This window comes from Tinamus guttatus, unplaced genomic scaffold (genome assembly GCF_059628265.1).
Source record: "Tinamus guttatus ecotype Peru unplaced genomic scaffold, ASM5962826v1 Tinamus_guttatus_pri_ptg000076l, whole genome shotgun sequence".
Taxonomy (NCBI): Eukaryota; Metazoa; Chordata; class Aves; order Tinamiformes; family Tinamidae; genus Tinamus; species Tinamus guttatus.
In genome coordinates this window covers 1,397,175-1,417,979 of record NW_028288610.1, presented here as the reverse complement: position 1 = coordinate 1,417,979, position 20,805 = coordinate 1,397,175, and the positions used below count along the sequence as shown (strand labels likewise).

Here is a 20,805-nt window from a genome sequence, read left to right as displayed (position 1 = left end):
TTTGCTGGAAGGATTTTTTTAAAAAAGTCTTTAAAAATTACAATTAATTAATACAGGAATCAATATAGTATGTGTGTAGCAATTTTTCAGGTGGAAAGCATTTCTTGGTACAATGCTTGGAAAAATAAGTCCACCACCTAAAGCAACAACAAAACAACTTGTGTCTGGGAATCAGAATGAAAACAGGTTGGCAGCTGTGAAGTTCATTAGTGCTTCCAGGCAGTCTAACTGAGCACTCACCGTTTTTGGTGAGAATGACCGAGAGATATTCCTTGTAGAAAGAGCTGACATAAAGTAGTAGGCTCGGCATTCGTGTTGTTCGGAAGGTAAATGTAATTGTCTCCCTGCTCAGTGTCATGTCAGCATAGAAAGAAGAAGCATGAGAACTGGAATTTTTATTTAAGGTGTAGTATTCTTGAAAATTGTATGTCACAGAAGTGCCAGTCCCGAAATAGGCAGAGATCTCTGAAACAACAGGTAACGCAATTTTGAATATAAGACAGACAACAGTAAAGCTTATTTTTCTTTTTTTCATCACAGAAAAAAATAGAAAGTATTCTGGGCTTTGGTGATAAGGCTGAAAAAGAAATATTAATGACAGTACTTATCAGGACTTAGTACTCATCCTGGACCAAAAGACCAGCTACATAGGCAGATTATTTATCTGTAGTATGAAGAAATGTTTCTGTTTGTGTGGCTTTGAATGTGTCTTCTGTTTTTTGTTTTGTTTGTTGGTTTGTCTGTTTATCCAAACCCATATGCTCTCTTCCTTTTGTATATACACTGTTCCTACAGAGAAATGAGTACAGGATGTAAGCACAAATATCCTGATTAACCCTGTCCATACCTGAAGCTCTAGAGGATAGGAAAGACACAGGTCAGATGGGAGAAAGGAAAGGGGGAATACAAATCCAGTTATGATCTTCTCACACAAGTGTCACTCACAGAGGGTCCCTGTGTCTCTGACTCCTGCTAACGGGCAGGTTTCCTGCTAAAAGTCACTGTGTTGGACTATACTGCCTTAGCATGCAGACTCTACATTTATAAAACATTTGAGAAAATACTGTGATCTGAATCAGTATATTGATAGAACATGACTGAAAGTTGTTATTATAGTTCATCCCTCACTTTCAGCTGCAGGACCCACTAGGGCTCTGCAGAATAATAAATACGAGCACGAATATCAGTCTTTTCTTCGGTTAGTTGGGGACGAAGAAAGTTTCATTTCTCAGTGAGTGCCATTAGCTTCACAATGATAGATTTGGAAGGACTTCACGAGTCCTGTATCTTTCTAGTGGCAGTGGTGTTTTTTCAATGGCTGGACCGATGCCTTGCTCAATGATTTATAGGAATGAGAAGTTATGTCATCTAAACCACTCAGACTTTACAGAATGCATTTAATACATGAAGGAAGCAACCTGTTTTCTAGGAAGCAACCTGTTTTCTAGGAGACAAGAATTATTTGAAAATACTAAAAGTTCTATATTAATTTCCACTCTTGAAAGTCAAACTCAGTAACTTGTGATCAGTCACCAGTACAAGCCCATAGCAAATAGCTCTTTTAAAATATCTAGGAAAATGAGCTCAAATCTGTTTCTTTCCCATGATCTAACTTCTTTCCTAGTGTAAGAAATAAAAGAAAAAAAAGTCAAATTTATTCCTAGTTTTGAAATTAAGTCTTGAAAGCAAAATTGTAGTATAAGAGTTTTAAAATCATTGCATAACATTACAGAATGCTGATCCTCTTGGCGAGCAGTGCCTGATGTAAATGGTAGACGTTCAGTATAGTCCTCTGGAAGATCTAGGACAGCATTTAATGCAGAGACAGCTATTGAACAAATTCAGATGAATGCTTCTCTACAGCAATTTAGACTTACTTTTTTTTTTTGCAAATATTTAGGCATACCTTTAAAACATAGTAACGATCTTGTTCTAGGCTGTATGGGTCTATTTTTAGCAATTCACAAAACTAAAAGACTTGCTTGCCTTTCTTACAGAATGGCCCAGCGTAAGCAGAGAAAGTGCAGTCACAAGAGAATCCACTGTATTTCTCTCTGCATTTTCCTCCATTGTGGCATAGGTTACCATAGCTGCTGCAGTGCCCGGGACAGCCTGGCTCCACTCCTGGTGTTATCTTCGCTCGTTCTTCCAGGTCAAGAGCTACCCCATTTAAGTGTAAAGAACGAATGCATCCCAAAAATCCTCTCTGCCTAGATGCTGTCCCACCTGAAATAGATTTGTACAATCTTTTAAAAATTGAACAGAATTGACGTGTAAAAAATCTCTTTATGTCTTACAGCCCATTATGAGTTTCCAAGATACATATCTAAACGTGAAAATATTTATATATAGCTCTAAAAACAAATTTGATTACCTTTTTCCTTTTTTTTTGTCAAGTATTTACAGTGAACTCTTGAAACTTTTAATGGAAAATAAGAATTTCACCCAGTAAAGATAGTAGTGTAGTGTTATTAGTTCACACATTCGTATAGGAATCTTTTTATTTTTTATTTTTAAAGAAAAAAGGACAGCGAAAGGGAGATAGAAAATGAGAAGGAAAGGAATAGAGGAAGGGGGAAATGAAATCTGACTGTAGAAGGGAGTTTCCATGGTTGAGGCATTAGGATGAGATCCTGAATGCCATGGTTGTACCTTTTCACGTTATTTAGTGTACCTTTGTACATTGTCACTCAGGAGAAGATCTGACTCTGCCTACCAGTCTGAGTTTCATAGAATCAAAGAATGCTAAAGGTTGGAAGGGACCTCTAGAGATCATCTAGTCCAACCCCCCTGCACACACGGGGTCACCTAGAGCACATGGCACAGGACTGTGTCCAAACGGCTTTGGAAGATCCCCAGAGAAGGAGACTCCACAACCTCTCTGGGCAGTCTGTTCCAGTGCTCTGGAACAGCACTGTGGATGGAGTTTGTCCATCTTGTTCAAACAGTAATGGAATTAATGCTGAGCTTGAGATGCCTTTAAAGGAGGAAGGTTGGGACCCATATGAAGTAGTGTGATCTGCCCAGCCAAAATATCCCATTTTAGCTCTGCTTTACCAAAGTCATATTCAAATTTGTCAAATGAAAGGCAGATAGTTTACGGGTGTGCTTAAACCTGCATTTCAGCCTGCAGCCTTACCTCAGTCTCTTTTCCTCAGTTTCTGATTACAAAAGGGGAATGATAGTACTTTATTGCATTAAAATTTTAAACTGTGTGAAAGTTGCAGTATAATGGAAACATTTTATGAGGTAACAAGGTTAAGGATAAACCATTTCAATTTGTGTGTGTGTGTACTAATTTTTCTATATTGATCTTCAAAGCAGCATAAGGTCTGTGAAGCACATATTGATTTATGTTACTTACTAAAGTAGTATGATTTATACTTATTTTATACCTACTAAAGTCCTATTTTATTGATACTTAGTACCAATAAAACGGTTAAGTTTTTTACAGATAAAATGGTACAAAATCACCAGAGTATTTACTTTTAACAAGGAAATCAAAAGGGGTTTAGTCTGAGGAATTCACAGTTCTGCTAAGTAAATAAATGACTGATAGGTAACTATGGCAGCTACTAAACAAACAAGATCATATGGAGATGAACATGTATAAATTTAGTGGAATTACAAAGTATACGGCAAAATCGTTAAATTATTTTGGCCCAGTTACTTGATAAAAAAGGCTCAATGGTCAATAGTTCCTTAAAAAAAGATTACTAAAAAATGAAACCATGAATAGAGCTTAGCACCATTTTAAATATTCTGGGAAAAGAGCTAGAAAAGCTAGAGATCAGCTCACTGAAGCAAATTAATTTATACTGTCATAAAAGTTTTCCAAAACCCTAGGTGCTGAAATACTCAACAAAATTGGTAGAATTAAACTGTTTCTTAAAGGACTAGTTCTTGCATATTTAAACTGATGTAGTTTTAGCTGTTCACATAATAGCAGTTACTTAGTATTTATTAGTTAAGACAACATAATAGTAGTTACTTAGTATTTATTAATAAGACAAATAAAAGGATACCAGTATAATTTATTGAGAGATACTACATAGAAATATGCTGCTCCTTCCATTACTGTGTATATTCCAGTATATTCCAGTATATGGAATATACTGGAATATACTATTCCCTTATTGTGCATATAAATTAACTTCTAGGACTTTTTCACTAACTCCATTATAACTCACATCTTGGATATCTTCTTTGTTACAGAATCACTCTCCATAACAAAAATAGCAAATTTTCCAAAATTTGTTTTTGTCTCCTTCTTATTCACTTGATGCCTTTTTGAAACATAGTACAAAATTCAGGTTCCAGCATACTAGGGTTCCCTCTTCATTTGAATTTTTCTTAAGGACACACATCTTCTTTTATCTACGATTTCATAGTACCGTTCCCATTAATTGCCCTCCTGAAAAATTAGGTTCATTTAGTTCATGTCTTAATCTACCTACAAGTGCATGACTAAGGTTAAGTAAAAGTTACACGCACCTGAATGTATACCATATAAGTACACCAGAAACACAAGAATAACTACTATGCCAACATTAAAGTGAGAATATTATCATATGCATAATACCTATACACTATTTTAAGTAAGCATTATTTTTTGGTTATACCATTTCTCCTTTTTCAGTAGCTTATTGACTACATTGTGACATTAAATTAATGTCACATATGTTAAAAGTGAGATATCCTGAGGTAAACTTCCTAATTTGAATCTTTCTTGGTTTAGAAAGAAGAGACTGTAGAGATGGATTGCTCATGGTTTTGTAAAAGCAAATAAGAGTTCAATTTTCTCATTTCCAGTATTAACTAAACATTATTTGAACATTTTATTAAATGTAGTAATAAAGGCCAGAGGAGTTGATCCTCTAGTATTTTTTTTTTAATTTTAATTTTCATAAAAAGCCTTTGAAATAAGTGCCTACCTACAAAAAGCTGGCTGTTGAGCTGCAAACGGATATGTCCATCAGGTGGAGCAGCTTGAGACTTTTGAGGAAGATGATCCACTTGTAAGGATGCCTCCTTGATGTTTCGCTCAGCCTTCACATAATGCCACTGGTTGTCATTTAAGGAAGTGAGTGTTTGCATTATAATTTCACTAGGTCCGTTTCCAACGTCAAATGAAAAAATCACTTCAGAAGGAGCTAGAAAGAAGACATTAGTAACAGTTTATTTATATTGTCTCATAGTTAATTGGGTCACCAAAAAAATCATTAAATGTCAAGTATATTAAGATGTATTAAGATAGTCCACTATTTAATCTGGCTATCATATGATAAAATTATTCATTTTAGAACAAAACTTGACTTAAAGAAACTAACCTTAGAGTCCATTCTCCACATTTACTGACACTGAGAGCAATAATTTGTCAACAAAATGGAAATCAGGCTGTTTGTAGCCTTCTAGACACCAGATCAAGAAACAGCGAATGTGCTAGCTTCATTATTTTTCCATTTGGATAAAAAGCACCTCGTGCTTATGTGTTAATTTTTCACCATTGTTAACTTTTAATGTCATTAATCACTATTACAATTGAAGCAATCTACCTGCTCTTGTCATTGTTGTTGTTGTTTTCTCACATAAGTACTACAAATATAAGAGGGCAAATCTTGATGCGGCAAGCATATACACTGATAAAAGAAAATATCTGTCCATTGAAACAAACAAATGCATTTTTTTTTCCCAAAGCAGAATACCAAAGCTCAGAATACTGTAGAACTACTGCTTGAGGAAAGCAGTGTTTTCATTATTTTGTTGTGATACTGAAGAATGTGAATGAGACTTCAAGGATGTTGCTCTTGGACAGAAGGCAAGCCTACTTGATATGATTGGACCAGCCATATACATCTTCCTTACAATTTTCCATTCTTAATCTATTTGCTCAGACAGACTAGTAGGGTAAAGTCTGAGCTATTTTGTAAGATTGTGTAAGTAAGTGGTGATGTAAATTGAGTTAATGTTCATATTATATGGATTTATGTATTCCTAATCTTTTTTCATGTCAAAATAATAATAAGAGAAATATGTGACAAATTGTGAAAGTTATAAACATTATCTGTGAAACTGTTTCTTTTGCACACTGCAGGGCAAATTTGTTAGTCAAAGAAATCCCAAAATAAGGGATTACTAGCAGTTTATATTATTAAGGATTTAAATAAAGAAATAGAGCTCTGAGAAGGATCCCTAGAAACCAACCAGTTTCCATCTACTTCAATGAATTCTGAAGAGAAAAACAAAATGATCAGAAGTAGCCAAGGGAAATTAAACCTCCTCAAACAACATTGTCAAAGATGAATTTACAGAATTGATAAACACATACAAGATTCCAATGAATCAGTTTTGGTTTATTTATTTATTTATTTTACATTATAAAGATACACTAACTGCTTGGACGCAACCCTGTGCCACATGCTCTAGGTGACCCTGTGTGTGCAGGGGGGTTGGACTAGATGATCCCTAGCGGTCCCTTCCAACCTTAAGGATTCTATTATTCTATGATTAACGCTTTCACAGCACTTAGATCCACTTTGGCCAACCTTTAGACTGATTAATGCCACATGCTTGTGATCTCTTAAGCCACAAGTTTTGTTATCTTTAAATATTTTGCTCTAAGAATTTAACCTGAGAGAGAAAAATATAATGACATATACACAAAGCATTTGACTTTCAAAATAAATAAGGCTTAGCATGCCGTCAATTTTTAAACAGAAATCCTTCTGTAATCAGTGATCATTTCTGCTTAAAAGTCAATAATGCTGTACATACTAAGAAGAAATAGCAGATGCCTAATAAATTCTTGGTAAAGTGAATTTTAGGATAAATTTCTTTCTTTTGGACAAGGTTAATTTCTCAGACTCCCCTTACAGAGGGTGAAAAAAAAAAAGGGACACATATAGTAGGAGAACAAAAGCAACAGAAACTCCATGTGATCAGGTAGAGCGAATTTCTGCTGAATGTTACCTTCTGTAGGGAGGTCTTTGTAATCCTCTGGACACTGTTGGAGTTTAGCCTGAAAACACAAATTCTGCTTTGAACTTACTGAATGTGCCTATCAAATAGCATGTTAGAATGACAGATCTGATAAACATTGTGACTGCTTAGATTTTAAAGCCAAGACAACACATAATAAATATTTTGATATAATCAATAAAATAATGAACTATGTAAGCACTAATAGAAAAACAACATTATCTTGAAAATAAAGGGGAAATAAACCAGAAAGATCCAAAGAGTTAGGGTACTCTAATGGCATCTGTTCAAATGTCCTAAGACTGAAAGGAATATGTCAAATAATCAATTAACACTTTAAAATATTTTAAATGACTCTGTTAAACCAATTACACACTAAATTTGGAAGAAATTTAATATTTGTGAGTACAAAGGTCAAACCCTATTGAAGGAGTGACACAGGAAGTGGAGAAATGTTGACTGTGTTGCAAAACTTGTCCTCTTGGAACAAAGCACCAATGGGCAAAGAGCACTCTGGCAGTATTCAGAACAGTATGCAAAGTCTGCAAGGAGGAAATCTCTTCTGATGATAAAGACACCCTGCAACTCTTATCTGACTGCATTATAATAAGAATAGTCCAAATAGTGCAGAAGTGGCCGGTGCGCTCAAACATAGGCAGAGCACAGCTATAGATTGGCAAAGTGGAGCGGAAGATGTAGTCAATGGCAATCATGAAGAGTGATCATGGCCACCTGTGGCTAATGTGACTATCAGCAAGCACAATCATGGACAATCATTTAGGGTACCAAGCACACAGAGAAACAAAAAGTGATTATCAAGTAACATTCTACAGAATACGAAAACGGAACATCTCCTGTAGATTAAGCAGTTAGCACTCCCTCATCCAGGACAATACATTATAAGTTTGGATAAAAGAAGGCAGACAACAGCTCCATGACAAACTATTGAAAACTGGTACCAATGTAGCTGCAAACCCTCCTCCAAACTAACACATGATTGTGTTCACAGTCCCATCCTAAATATCTGTTTAAATTGTTGCTTTTATATAGCTAAAAATCTTCCTTTTCACAATGACTAATTAGAGTATCATAAATAGAAGGACTGAAATGTTGATGTGTTCATAGAATTGAACAGCACCAAATTTCACATTTCAAGTTAAAAATCTTGACTAGACTCTTTTTGCTTCAGCAAAGCTACAAATTTAAATGTATGAAGACCATCACATTACAAATAAAATAGATAAAATGCTTGAGAACAATCAATAAAATGATAAAAAACTTTGTGTTATCAAGCAGAGAATGCCAAATATTAATCACATAATGAGTTCTAAATCATTTTTAATGGTTTCTAATGATTAAGTCCTCATCTTAAATACTGACACGACATTTTCATTATTGTAATTTATTACACAAATTAAAGACACTGATTTGTGTTGAACTATTAATAGTGTATCAAGTGTAGGTTGGTGATTTACATACACATCTATTAGAAATCAGTATATGATGATGAAATATAAATGTTCCTATACAGTGTGAAATGTTCAAGTGATTTAAGTTTTGTTTGTATGTTTGTTTGTTTTTCTGTTTGCATAGATGTTTGTGGTAAAAGTTCATATTATTGTTTTCTGCCTATTATTACTCTCAGCGAAAACACACAAATCTGTCTCCAGTACAAATAATTCTACAAGTGATTTACAAAAAAAAAAAAAAAAAAAGGGTATTTATTGAATGTATTAAAATGGAATCTGTAAATAAAGCAATACCTCTATATGCTACAGAAAAATGAAACAAACTTCGTTTTTTAAACACTCAGACCAACTTAACAGGGCAAAGCCTTCCACTTTCCCTCATGCCTTACCAGGCACAGGTCATATGACTCAGAATAATACACAGCAAATCCTATAACTGAAGGATGCTTATGAATAAACGGAACAGCGACATGGATTTGTCTGCATATTATTATAGTGGAGAAAGATGTAAGATCTTTTGTAAATCATGTGGATAAACTATTTTAGTTTGCCAGAAGAGGATAACTAATTCCTCTCAGTAGTTTTTTTCTAATTCCTCTAACTAGATCTACTTCATGGTTAAACTCTTTATTTTGAGAATATCGAATAATTCATCACACAATATCATCATTGCTTCATAGTTTCTCTGCTAAAGTACTAATCCAGCATATTTTTTACATTATGTGACACTGAGTTTATTATGCTCATGTATTCTGTACCTGTTCACAACACTGTAACAAGAAGGCAATTCATATTGTTGATTATTGTTCATTAATGGTTAAATCATTAATGAAGATAGGGTGTCTTTTGAATACAGCACGAGAGTTAAAGCCAATGTGAACCAAATCTATCAAACTTAACACAGGGTGTTATGTAATTAAACTGCCAAAAGAAGAATAAAGTGAGTATTTTCTTTGTTTGTTTCAAGAAGGTAACAGGGTAACTTGACCAAAAAAAAAAAAAAAAAAACCAAGAAAAAATATTTCATTCTGCACTAACTATATATTACAATTTCCATAGTATTATTTTATATGATTATTATGTATCCCTTAATTTGTATTTCTTCACTGACCTGATGAATCTGTAAAAAGATGAGCATTTCTTTAATGCCAAGACAAAAGAATTATCAAGATCTCTCAAAGATGCCTTACTAAGAATGAGGCTTTTTAAACGATGCAGCATTTAAAATGAATACTGGATTATTTGAAATAAGGTTCTTATATTGTCCTTTGAAATACCCTCCACTGGTAATAAACAGTATTAGACTAAAATACAAATCAGTTAACATAGAACATACATTTTGCATTAGTTATATTGCTGATTAAGACTATTTGTTTTTCTCCTTTTTTTTTTCTCCTTTAAAGCAAAAGCATATACATGTGTAGAAGCAATAGACAAATGCTTGGGGGATGCATGAAGAAAAAGAAAAAAGGGAAGATACTCAAGACATATTCACCTTGACTATAGGAAAGAGTATAACCTAAGTCAGGAGATCATTCAGATCCAGAGTGAATCTCCCAGCATCCATGTGTAAGATCTAGCCTCAAAACTTAGAGGGAAGGAAGTTGGTGTGGGGGAAGAGAAAGAAGCAGGAATGCATGCTGAACATCTTTGTTGTGTCCTTAGACTGAGCAGTCTCTAAATACTCTTGGAAGGTACATTTGTAAATTAAATTCTGTCCTATGGTTGGAACATTATTTGGAAGTGAAAAAACTACAATAACAGCAGTACAACAGTAATAAAACCGGAGAACATTTTAAAAATATTCTCTCTCTAAACTAAATTCTAATTTAGTCCAATTGAAAGATAAAATAAATTAATAAAAAGCCCTTTGGTGGCATTACTTACAGTATAACTCTATCCTTATGAAGTCTCGAATCCCCAGGTTTTCCAAAAACACTCCTGAGGAAGCAGTAGTCTTAAAGAAAAATGACATATCTGCACTGAGCTCTCCATGGAAAGTAGGGAAATGAAGATAGGATGTCTCAGTGTTGAAGGAAGCTGAATTCCAAAATGCTCCTGTTCAATTAGAGCAAAAAAAAAAGGCAACACATCATTATCTAATATGTCATTTTGAATTTTATACTGATTAAGCATAGGAAAGTGCCCACGTCAAGAAGTTGTAACCTGGATCAGGTCTAATTCCCACAAACGCTTCCCACTCAGCCAGTAGAAAGAACCAGGGGATCCTGGAGATACAGGATAAGGTTCAAGGGGCTGGTTAAACTGATCAGTCCAACCAAAAAGCAATTAATGGAAAATAAAAGGCCAAGAATCACTGTGTCAGCTATTTTTGTTTCAAAATATGGCTGAATGTACTTCATCAGAGGCAAATAAAAGTAGCAGCTTTGAATAAAGTGCTATATCTACAATACGTGACATAAGGAATTGCTGCGGCAATTTCCCACATTACAAGGAACACAATCATGTTGTTACCATAGTCCAGTGGATTTTTTGCCACAAAATACAAAGAACAATAAAGTTCTCAGCAATTCCTACGGCAGGAATTAAATATTTACATTATACAACAATAGTTGTCCTTTAATTGACTGCAATGTAGAGATTTTTATGCACTGTTTTTTATAGGAGGATTCCAACATGTTACCTTTACTTGAGAAAAGATTACAAGATCAGATACATAGCTATTCCACTGGTTTCATTTTTCTTTAAGCTGACATTTAATTATAATGTGCTAAATTTTGTTCTTGATCATTAAAAAGCATACATAATATAATCTCTAAAAGCACTCTCTTCTAATGAGAACATTATCTACTTTATGCTGATCAAGTAGAAATACCTTATTATTACTGCTGAATTCTTACAGATGGATCTGTCTCTTTATTAAGCTATCCTGCCTTCTAAATCAAATGAGCCATTCAATACGCTCTTATCTAATTGAACGAGGCCAGTGCACATTTTCCTGATAATACTGTGATTTGAGTCTAAATAGTGTGGAAAAATATGTCTTTTGCTCCAGGCACTCCCAGTTTTTGAAAAAGAAAAGCTAAGCCCACACTTGCAAACCCTTCTCTCACTGCAGAATCAAATCCTGCAACACAAACAGACCACCAATGCAAAATCAAAACCCCATCACGCATCATCCTTAGATCTTTTAATAGAGTGTTAATCAGGGTTCCAATCCTGTGCCCCAAAAAGTCATGTGGCAGGACAAGCTTTTATTCTGGCAATTGCTTTCTGCGGCACAAGCCACATGGGAGCACTGCCAGCCGCCACAGGTTAGTGCAGCCATCAAGATAATTTTTTCATGATAGGCCAGAGCTGCGAACAGATGGCTCAGCACCAGGAGAGAAAAGAGATGCTTTGCACCTCAGTTTCCTGTGCTGCACCACAAACTTCTTTGGCCCTGGGAGCCACGGAAGTCAGCTTATCATTTTGTGCAGTGCCCCGAGCTGAAGGCTCAAGCTCCGGCCTTACATGATGGAATTGTTTTTTAAGCCCATATCTCTCAACTGTTTCAGGTCATGGCTCCCGCAGAGCCAAACTTTGCTGCAATTATGATTCAAAAATATAACAGCTATTTAGAAAACAATGGGCTGGCTGTTACCAGTAATTCAAACACAATAGGAAGTTTAATACTAGTATTTATACAAAATTGGTAAAACATTGCTAGTAATTAGAAGAGAAACAGTAGCAGCAGCAACAGTCCAGTAGAGTAATGATACGAATAGCTTCAGTGAAGCACTTGAATGATCCTTGAAGATCAGACTAAAGTCCTTGTGGGAGTGCAGGGTTTAGCAATGATGAAAAACATTGACTGAAAAGGCAGGTTGACTACTTCCTCTCTTTTCAACAATTTTATTTTTATACTAAGACTCTCAAAATTGTCTTTAAGATTAGAAGGTTTATTTTTCCTGCCTTAATTTCACATGACTTCTCTAACTGCTCTTTTTTTCCTAGCCTTCAAAATTTTGTGGCTTGTGAACATTAAGGTACTGTATGAATAAAAGAGATTAAATACATATCTATGGATACTCTATTTGAAAGATTCTTATGCTGTTGTAAAGCAAGGTAGGAAAAAAAATCTTCACTTTACAGCATCTGGTTCACTGTCTCTTGCTGAGTTTTCTGGAATTGACAATCATCATACAGATAAGAAATCAATAATATTTAGCATTTTATCTGACTAGTAAGACTACAGCCTTTCTGTGAATAAATAAAAACAACAATAACAACAACAAAAAAGAAAAAGGAGAAGGTATCCCTCTTTATTATAAATAAATAAAATTATAGCATTATAGCATTATATATGTTACAAAATGGCATATACTAACTTGAAAATGTAATGTAAAAAAGGGGGAAATGAGAATGACACAGATAGGTAAATTAGTCATTAGAATGTTTCCAAAATAATAATAATAATAAGACACTTTCAGAACAATTGTGTAAATGTATGTAGTAGAGTACTCCAAGTCTTTTATCAAAACAGAGATTTATCACTATTTTTAACAATTTCTTGTTGATATTGTTAAGTGTTGTGCCATTCATTCTCTTAGTGTGAAACTCCATCAGCAATAAAAGTGAGTGCTGGAGCAGGGGAAATAAACATCATTTTTTAATAGAAAATAATTTATTGTTCTTACTTTGCAGAACAACATTTCTATAAATATTTTTGACCCGCTTTCCTTCTCCCCAAAAGAAATCACATCTCTAACTGGCATGACACATAAAATACGGCCTATCTTTTATGGAGAAATGTAATTAAAGCACTCCGCTGTCAACCTGGAGGTCCTGGTTGAGTTCTCTAACAAACAGGGTTGTTGTCTTTGTAAAGATGCTTTATTTGATCTGCCTTCCAGGATTTCCATATTCCCACCCTGAGAAGGAGGTTGTGTAACATTTAAAAGGACCCCAGAGAGCTTCCAACACAAAGCGTTCTTCTATGTAAGAGCCAGCTTCTGGCCCTAGGCTTGTCAACAAGATTTTTTAATTTCATTGAAATGTCACAAAGACAAAATAATCAGCGCACTGTAGTAACAATATAGAAGGGTAATATTGTAAAAAGGGTTCTTGTTGTAAATCATCTTATCAGTGTAGGACCTAAACTTATTTGACTGATCTCAATAAAATTATCAAGTCTGAATTTACCCCCTTATCTTCAGTCTGGTACTCTTTGTCTGGCCTCTTAAACTGGCCTTTAACTTATGTGATCATACTCTTTGTATGCTAATGTTTTATGGATGGGGATGAGAGGTACTGCCTTCCTTCATTCCTGCGCAAAACAAGGCAAGAAAATAATCATGATCTATTACATGATTAAATCACATCTATTTCCTTCAGATTTGCCCAGTCAGCTTTGCTATGTTCAAAAGCTTCGCGTCACCCAGCACAGCAACAAGACGGACAGGATTACTGATAGGTGTGCGCATTGCTCCTTCTAAAGTTAAAATTTGGCCAGATGGCAATTGCTTGCCTTTGAGAATTTGTGGAGTACAGCTGTCCCATCTGTACCACTGCTTTCTGCTCCACTACACTGCAGCTTATTATAAGAGTCATAGATTAAAAGACTGTAGGGGAAAACTGTGATCATTTGGTCTGACCTCCTATATAGAACAGACTGTATAACTTCCCTGAATCAATTCCTGTTTGAAAAAGAGCATTTATTCTAGGAAAAAATCCTCAGTCTGGATTAAAATGAAGTTATCCATTGATGGGAAATCCATCAAGCTTCATCTGAATTAAGCAGACAGACTGAGCTCATGAGGCTTTCACTAAAAGAGGCATCTTTTCAACTCCTTAATGCAAATCGTAGACTGTATTTACACAGTTAAAAATTAGATGGATAGATTTGTATTAAATTATTTGACTAACTACGCAAAAAACATTTAAAAGAGCCAAAATAGTGCTGATTAGATCTAAGTTTACTTGGAAAAAAATAAATTGACATTGTTCAGCTAAACCTGAGGAAAAGATAGACACTGAGTATGCAAAGACATGTGTTTTAAACAGCAAAGAGATATGCCCTGACTTCTCAGGTGATTGTAAACAAGAGGAACAGACCTTTTGGCTGATCGTTAATTTAAAAAGTTATTATGTTACCATCAATAAAAATATTATCTATAATCTGTTAATACAGAGGGTTCCTAAACCTTATCAACATTCATATCCATTAAAGAATGTCAGATATATATACATAGATACATCTATGTATATATAGAGAATTGAGAATTCAGATTGGATGGATTATCATCTTGCAATAACCTGCTTGCATTATCTGTTTGCAATCGAATTTGTGAGTTTCTAATACATTTTATTTAACAATGATGTGATAATTCATCATGTCTTACTGAATTCCAAGTATCTTGCTTCACCACTATCACTTTTACCAACCAAAATACTAATCCCTCAAAAATTTGAGGGATTACATTACATTATATTGCATTATCCATATGTTTTGTTTTATTCTGTTAAGATCTGTATCAACAACTTTATTTTGCTCCACGAATCAATCCAGTGTTGACAGATTATAATTACCCATTTATTATCCATAATATTGGCACAGTAGTTTTCTTCCAGTCTTTCAGAAATATTTGTATGTTCCAAGGTTTTCTGGCACCTGTTAGTATTATATATATATATATATATATATGTATATATATATATGTATTTCAGCCAACTCTCATAGAAAGAAAAACTTGAATGCTTGATTTTGAAAAGTCTTACTAACTGACTTTATTATAATTTCACCAGTATAAGTCTTCTGTTTAAATACTGATAAAAAATCATGAAACTCATATCTTTTTTTGTCAAAATAAGAGTATTTCTATCTACTAAAAGCCCCATTTTTTTCTTTGTATACTAAAAATTTCTTCTAACTGTCCCATTCAGTTGACCATAGATTAATATAGATCTCAGCTTTCATTAAATCTAGCTTTTAAATCTAGCCTACCACGTGAAATCTGATACCAACATTGCTGACATGTAATTTATTACACGTATTTTAGTGTACAGCCAAAAAAATCATAAGAGAATATAGAAGCAAATCAATAATATCTTTTAAAGGTGACAGAAAACGGTGAATGTTTGCGTAGAACTGTCACCAAACTAATTGAACTAATTTTTTGGGAGTACTTTCTCTGAATGGCCAAATTCACCTGGAATGTCATTCCTATTTTCATTTAACTTTAGCATCTTCGAAATACAGAAATCTGGTTGTATCACAAATGCTGAGAAAAATCAGTAATAACCAAATGGAACTTTATAAATAAAATGAACAATAATGGCATTTATGTTGTTATTATTATTGCTTACAATATTAAGTCATTCTGCCCTGCTTTGGTATTGCAAATATGGTTTGATTTTCTGCCTTTAAGTATTTGTAAATTTGAGTTGAAGAGAACTAATCAATAGAGCTAGCATTAAGAAGCTAAATACAGTTGTGCAATTTTAAATAAAATAGTAAAACAAACAAACATATAAACAAAAAACCAATCCAACTAATCACATAAGGACAACTGGTATGCTTTTGAATTATACTATGAAATCTTTTAGAAATAACTTATCAAGTATGTCCAAGATGGAAACACAGTCGAAAAGGGTGTGTGAGTTAGACAATTCAATTCACTGAACTATTTATGGATCTATTTTATTTTGATGTTGGCATAAACAGTTATTTTTATGTCTAAATAGTTATTCTACAAAGAACAGATTATTGGTGTCATGAGAATTTACAGTCCTTTACAGTCCTTTTTGCTTGACTATTTGAGGAAATATCAAATGTGTGTATCACAAACTTTTCCCTCATCTCTCATTCCTGTTAGAAAGAATAAAAAAACCCACATGTTTAGTAAGAGTCCTCTATGAGGTGGAATTATATAATTTAGTCTTTGGGTGTGACAGAAGCAGAAATAAGCAATAATCTCTTTGGATATCTTTCAAATCTTACTTGTGAAACCAAGAATATCTATTTTTCCTTGTTTAATAGCACTGCAGAGAAGTGGGTATTTGTTCTAAATCATGTGTTCTCCACCTACCCAAAGATGCAGAATAAAACCACAGCAAAAAAAATAATTAAAATGCTTTCAATTACAACCTCATAGATATATACATATCACATCAGAAAATACTCCTCCTTCTTCAAGATTCAGTACACTACTAACAATCCCTGCTGTTATAAGACAGTTTAGTCTAGGCTGTGTTCTGCTTTTGAGTTCAACAACCACTAAAACAACTTTTTTTTTTTTCTATTTTCTGGAAAATTGAATTAGAAAGAAATACTGTATTGTTTTCTCAAGGCACTAAGGTGCCTGAAAGCATGCCATCTCTCACTGCTTTTGTCTTAATGGTATATTGAAAATATCTGACAAAAATATGATTCGTACTGTCACTATTAAATAAGGTAAATGAACGCTCCTTTCCAAATTTTCTGCTATATTATTACCATTAGCTGTTATAATCAGAAAGCTCTTCTCACTGAGATTATTTCAATCCCAAATTGATTCCATGAAGTTAAATCTATAACACTCTTTCACATTGTAAAACTGACATTTGGACTATGACTTCTTGTACTTCTCCTCTTGATATATTAAAGTTTTCTATAGCAACTTGTCTAGAAATGTTGTGATATTTTGGTATCGCTAAGAAATTTTATAGCAATTCAGTCACTCAGACTAAGAAAATATCAAATTAAGACAGGGAGGTCAGTGGGTGTCAGTACTGTGTGTATATTTTAATGATGCATCAGGGAAAGATAGCTGGGATCTATATTTTAAGATTTGTGATAATTGGGGTCAGGGTACATAATTAATAATGGCTGGGAACTAGTCAGCAGTGAGATGGGAATTTTCCACATTTATTAATAGTACATGAGCTGTAAGTACTTCCATTTTTGTCATTGTCCCTGCTTCTATTTCTGTTATCTTTTTTTTTTTTTTTTTAATGTAAATAAAACATCATCTAATCCTTGAGACTGGAACTACCATCCAGAAGGACCTCAACAGAATGGAAACAAGGAATCTGATAGGCATCTTATGAACATGGAAAATGCCAAGTCATGCACTTGGAGGCGAGGAAGGAGGGATGAAAGGAAGGAGGGAGAGAGGGAATGGTAGAGGAAGGGACGGAGGAAGGAAGGAAACGAGGTAGGAAGGAAACAAGGTAGGAAAAGAAGGAGGGAGAGAGGGAATGGTGGAGGGAGGGATGGAGGAAGGAAGGAAACGAGGTAGGAAGGAAATGAGGTAGGAAAGGAAGGAGGGAGAGAGGGAATGACAGGGGGAGGGATGGAGAAAGGAAGGAAATGAGGTAGGAAGGAAGGAAATGAAGGAAGGAAGAAGGGAAATGAGGAAGGAAGAAAGGAAGGAAATGAGGAAGGAAGAAAGGAAGGAAATGAGGAAGGAAGGAAATGAGAAAGGAAGGAAATGAGAAAGGAACCTGAATAAATGCTTGATGTAATCACCTCGTTCTGGCTGATTATTCCCGAATCCCGAGCCCATCCAGAACAAGGTCTCAAAAAAGGAAGGCCCAAACTGTATTTTTGAGCCTCATGAATTTTCATAAGAAAATTAGAATGCACTGCTTTAATACACATTTGTTAACAAATCTTTCAGGCATAATCACCCTGACAAGTCACAGGACTGAAAGCAGAGATAATATAAAAATAAACACACTCTTATTCATAAAGGCTGAAGAAATTTGAAAAACAAACATGTCATGTGATGAAAGAACAATCACGTAACAAATAGAAATAATAATTTGTAATTATCTAAAGCAACACTGGGGTTCATGATTACTAAGGTTATGGAGGTCAATAGGATAATGTTTGTTTTTTAAAAAGTGACGTTTATTAAATATATTTAACCCTTCCCTAAACTACAGGCTAAAATCCTACCCCTTAAATCAAAATTTTTAGGATGATCTATATTTTTGTTTCTCAAAAAACATTTCTGAGCTTATTACTGATTGATGAAATTATAAATGTCATAAGATACCATATTTTCCCCAGATGTCTCATTGCCTGTCAATGATTGTTCATACCTCATCATTTTCTAGCTATTGTACAAATATTTTGTGCTTATTTTTAGCTTTACATTTTGAACCATCTTTTGAATTTTAAAATTTTCAGAGTTGAAATTTTGCTCATAAATACACTATATTCTGATCTAATTTTCTTCACTATAGTCTTTTTACTTGCACAAGTACTCAAGACAATTTAACACAGATAAGATTTGGTGAGAAAGACATACGTACATAGTAATGGACATGTTTCTCCCAAAATATCATAAACAATTCTTAATTCTTCTTCCTGTAAAGTTTAATTCATAACTGAATTGAAAACACATGAAAACACTGGAGTTTGTCCTCAGAATGTCTGTTTGAAAACTGCTTCTTTTTTCTTTTTACTACTGCCATATATAAGTATCTTTTATACATATAAGTATCTTTTTAAAGTTCAGGGACTATGACTTTTTTTTTTCTTTCTAATTAGTCAAAGAACTGGGTGAATAAGCAATATATTAACTTGTTTAGCATACAGAATTTAAAATTTATTGACATCAATACTTAGCAAACTTTGCAGTTGTTACGTACGATCACCGCGGCAAAGCAACGGCCCAAGCTTGTAAGCCGCTTCAGAGTTTGGTCTGTCAGTGTCTGTGATCACCATTTCTGTTACTGGGAGATGGTCCTTGTAGGAGAGGAATCCAGTATCGTTAGTCCTGAAAGGTAAAATGCAGCCAGAACTCTCCTAAATGTTTTGGATAAACACATTTCCTTATTATTGATACATTTTGGGAGAGGAAGAAAGAATTATCAGAAAAGAGCTTTGGCAACAGAAGTGACCGCAAATATAAATGTGAGCATACTTCTGTATGCTTTGGTATTGATACTGCGGTCATTTAAAGAAGTGAAAACAATCGCATGAGAAGTGAGTAGGTTCATTGTTGTACTCATCTGTAAAATCACGAGACAGTGTATTTGATAGTGTCACAACTGAATTTCATTAAACACAGGTGTTGACACTAAAATTGCTTTCACCAAAGGCATGGAGATATTTAACCACCCGGGACCATTTTGGAAAGTCCAGTCCTTCCACCTAGTCCATTCCTAAGAGATACCCCACTTAATGGACCCAGAGACATCGGTAGGGACATGGAGTGGAATTCATGTTGCTTAGAGATTAAATGCTAGAGATACATTTCAGACAGCAAGCTCTTTGGGATTGGGGTCAAACTTAGCAACCACACTACTCTCTCAGCCTGCTACATACACAGGGAATGGGAAGAGATTCCCCGAGAGAGCTGAATGAAATTAGTGTTTTTTTTTTTCTTTTATCCTTATAATCATCACCAATCTTCTCCCCATGGACAATTTATGTCTATCCATTTTGCAACTTCATGTGAAACATTCAAAAACAACTTGTATATTAATTTTTGATGAGGGGAGATATAGCGCATTTCTGATTAGAACTAACAAAAGTAAAAATTGGTAAAATCGTTTGCTTAGCATAAAGCTATGTTATAAATAAGGCAAAATGAGAGGAAAATATCTTACATCTTCTGTAGATGGTATCTGCTTGCTCAGAGATTTTTAAGAAAGTGGTTTTTTTTCTTTTACTCTATTTTCAGATTGAGTATGGTTTATATATATATATATTTTTATATATATTTTTGAGTAGTCTAACAAGGGCGTCTACAATTTTACTTGTAGCCAGGCTACAAAATCACATATATTTCACTACGAACTCACAGTTCCAAGGCTATGTCTCATAAACATATGGTGCATAACTGTGTTTCTGCATGCTCATTCAGAAAGGGTCTCAACAAGATAACGCTTCCATCAGCACTTGCTGCTATACGAGCAATAGTGAAGTAACTGATTCAAACCATTGGTCTCCAGGAATTCATAGGTAATGTTAGGCACAAATACCAGAATGAATATAAAGATAGGGTCCATACCAATGAAGTTACTGGGATAGGTTTCTTCATTTAAGATTAAAAATAATGTGTCATACATGCAGAAATATTATACCAGAGCCATTATACTTCCTATTAAATGTATTCAGCAAAATACAAATTACTCAGATTGCTAATAGCGGATACATGCATCCATGATTTGTATCTGGATAACCTTCTATTTCCTTTATACACAACTATGGTATCACTATAAACTATGCCTATGAATGTGAGCATGGATTAAACAAAAGGCAAAAATGAGCAAGAATATCTTATACATACTAGCAACTACTCAAAGTCCTGTGTCAAAATGTGCTTATTTTCTAACATTTATTTCGTGGTTTGGAATCATTAATTGCTTATATTTTTATATAGCACAATAATAGGGAAATTCTTAGTCTGCTAGGTATTTG

The 20,805-nt window shown here is 34.3% G+C and overlaps 1 protein-coding gene across 1 annotated transcript in view; it reads right to left on the bottom strand.

Moving 5' to 3' along the window:
• Positions 1 to 20,805, bottom strand: part of CNTNAP4 (contactin associated protein family member 4) — a 214,761-nt gene that overhangs the window by 18,777 nt on the left and 175,179 nt on the right. Inside the window, exons 15-19 of the mRNA XM_088519940.1 lie at positions 19,029 to 19,156; positions 10,335 to 10,505; positions 4,935 to 5,153; positions 1,987 to 2,226; positions 241 to 465 (exon numbers count right to left, since the gene is read on the bottom strand). Coding sequence (XP_088376066.1) covers positions 241 to 465; positions 1,987 to 2,226; positions 4,935 to 5,153; positions 10,335 to 10,505; positions 19,029 to 19,156 — 983 coding nt within the window. The remainder of the gene's footprint in view (positions 1 to 240; positions 466 to 1,986; positions 2,227 to 4,934; positions 5,154 to 10,334; positions 10,506 to 19,028; positions 19,157 to 20,805) is intronic.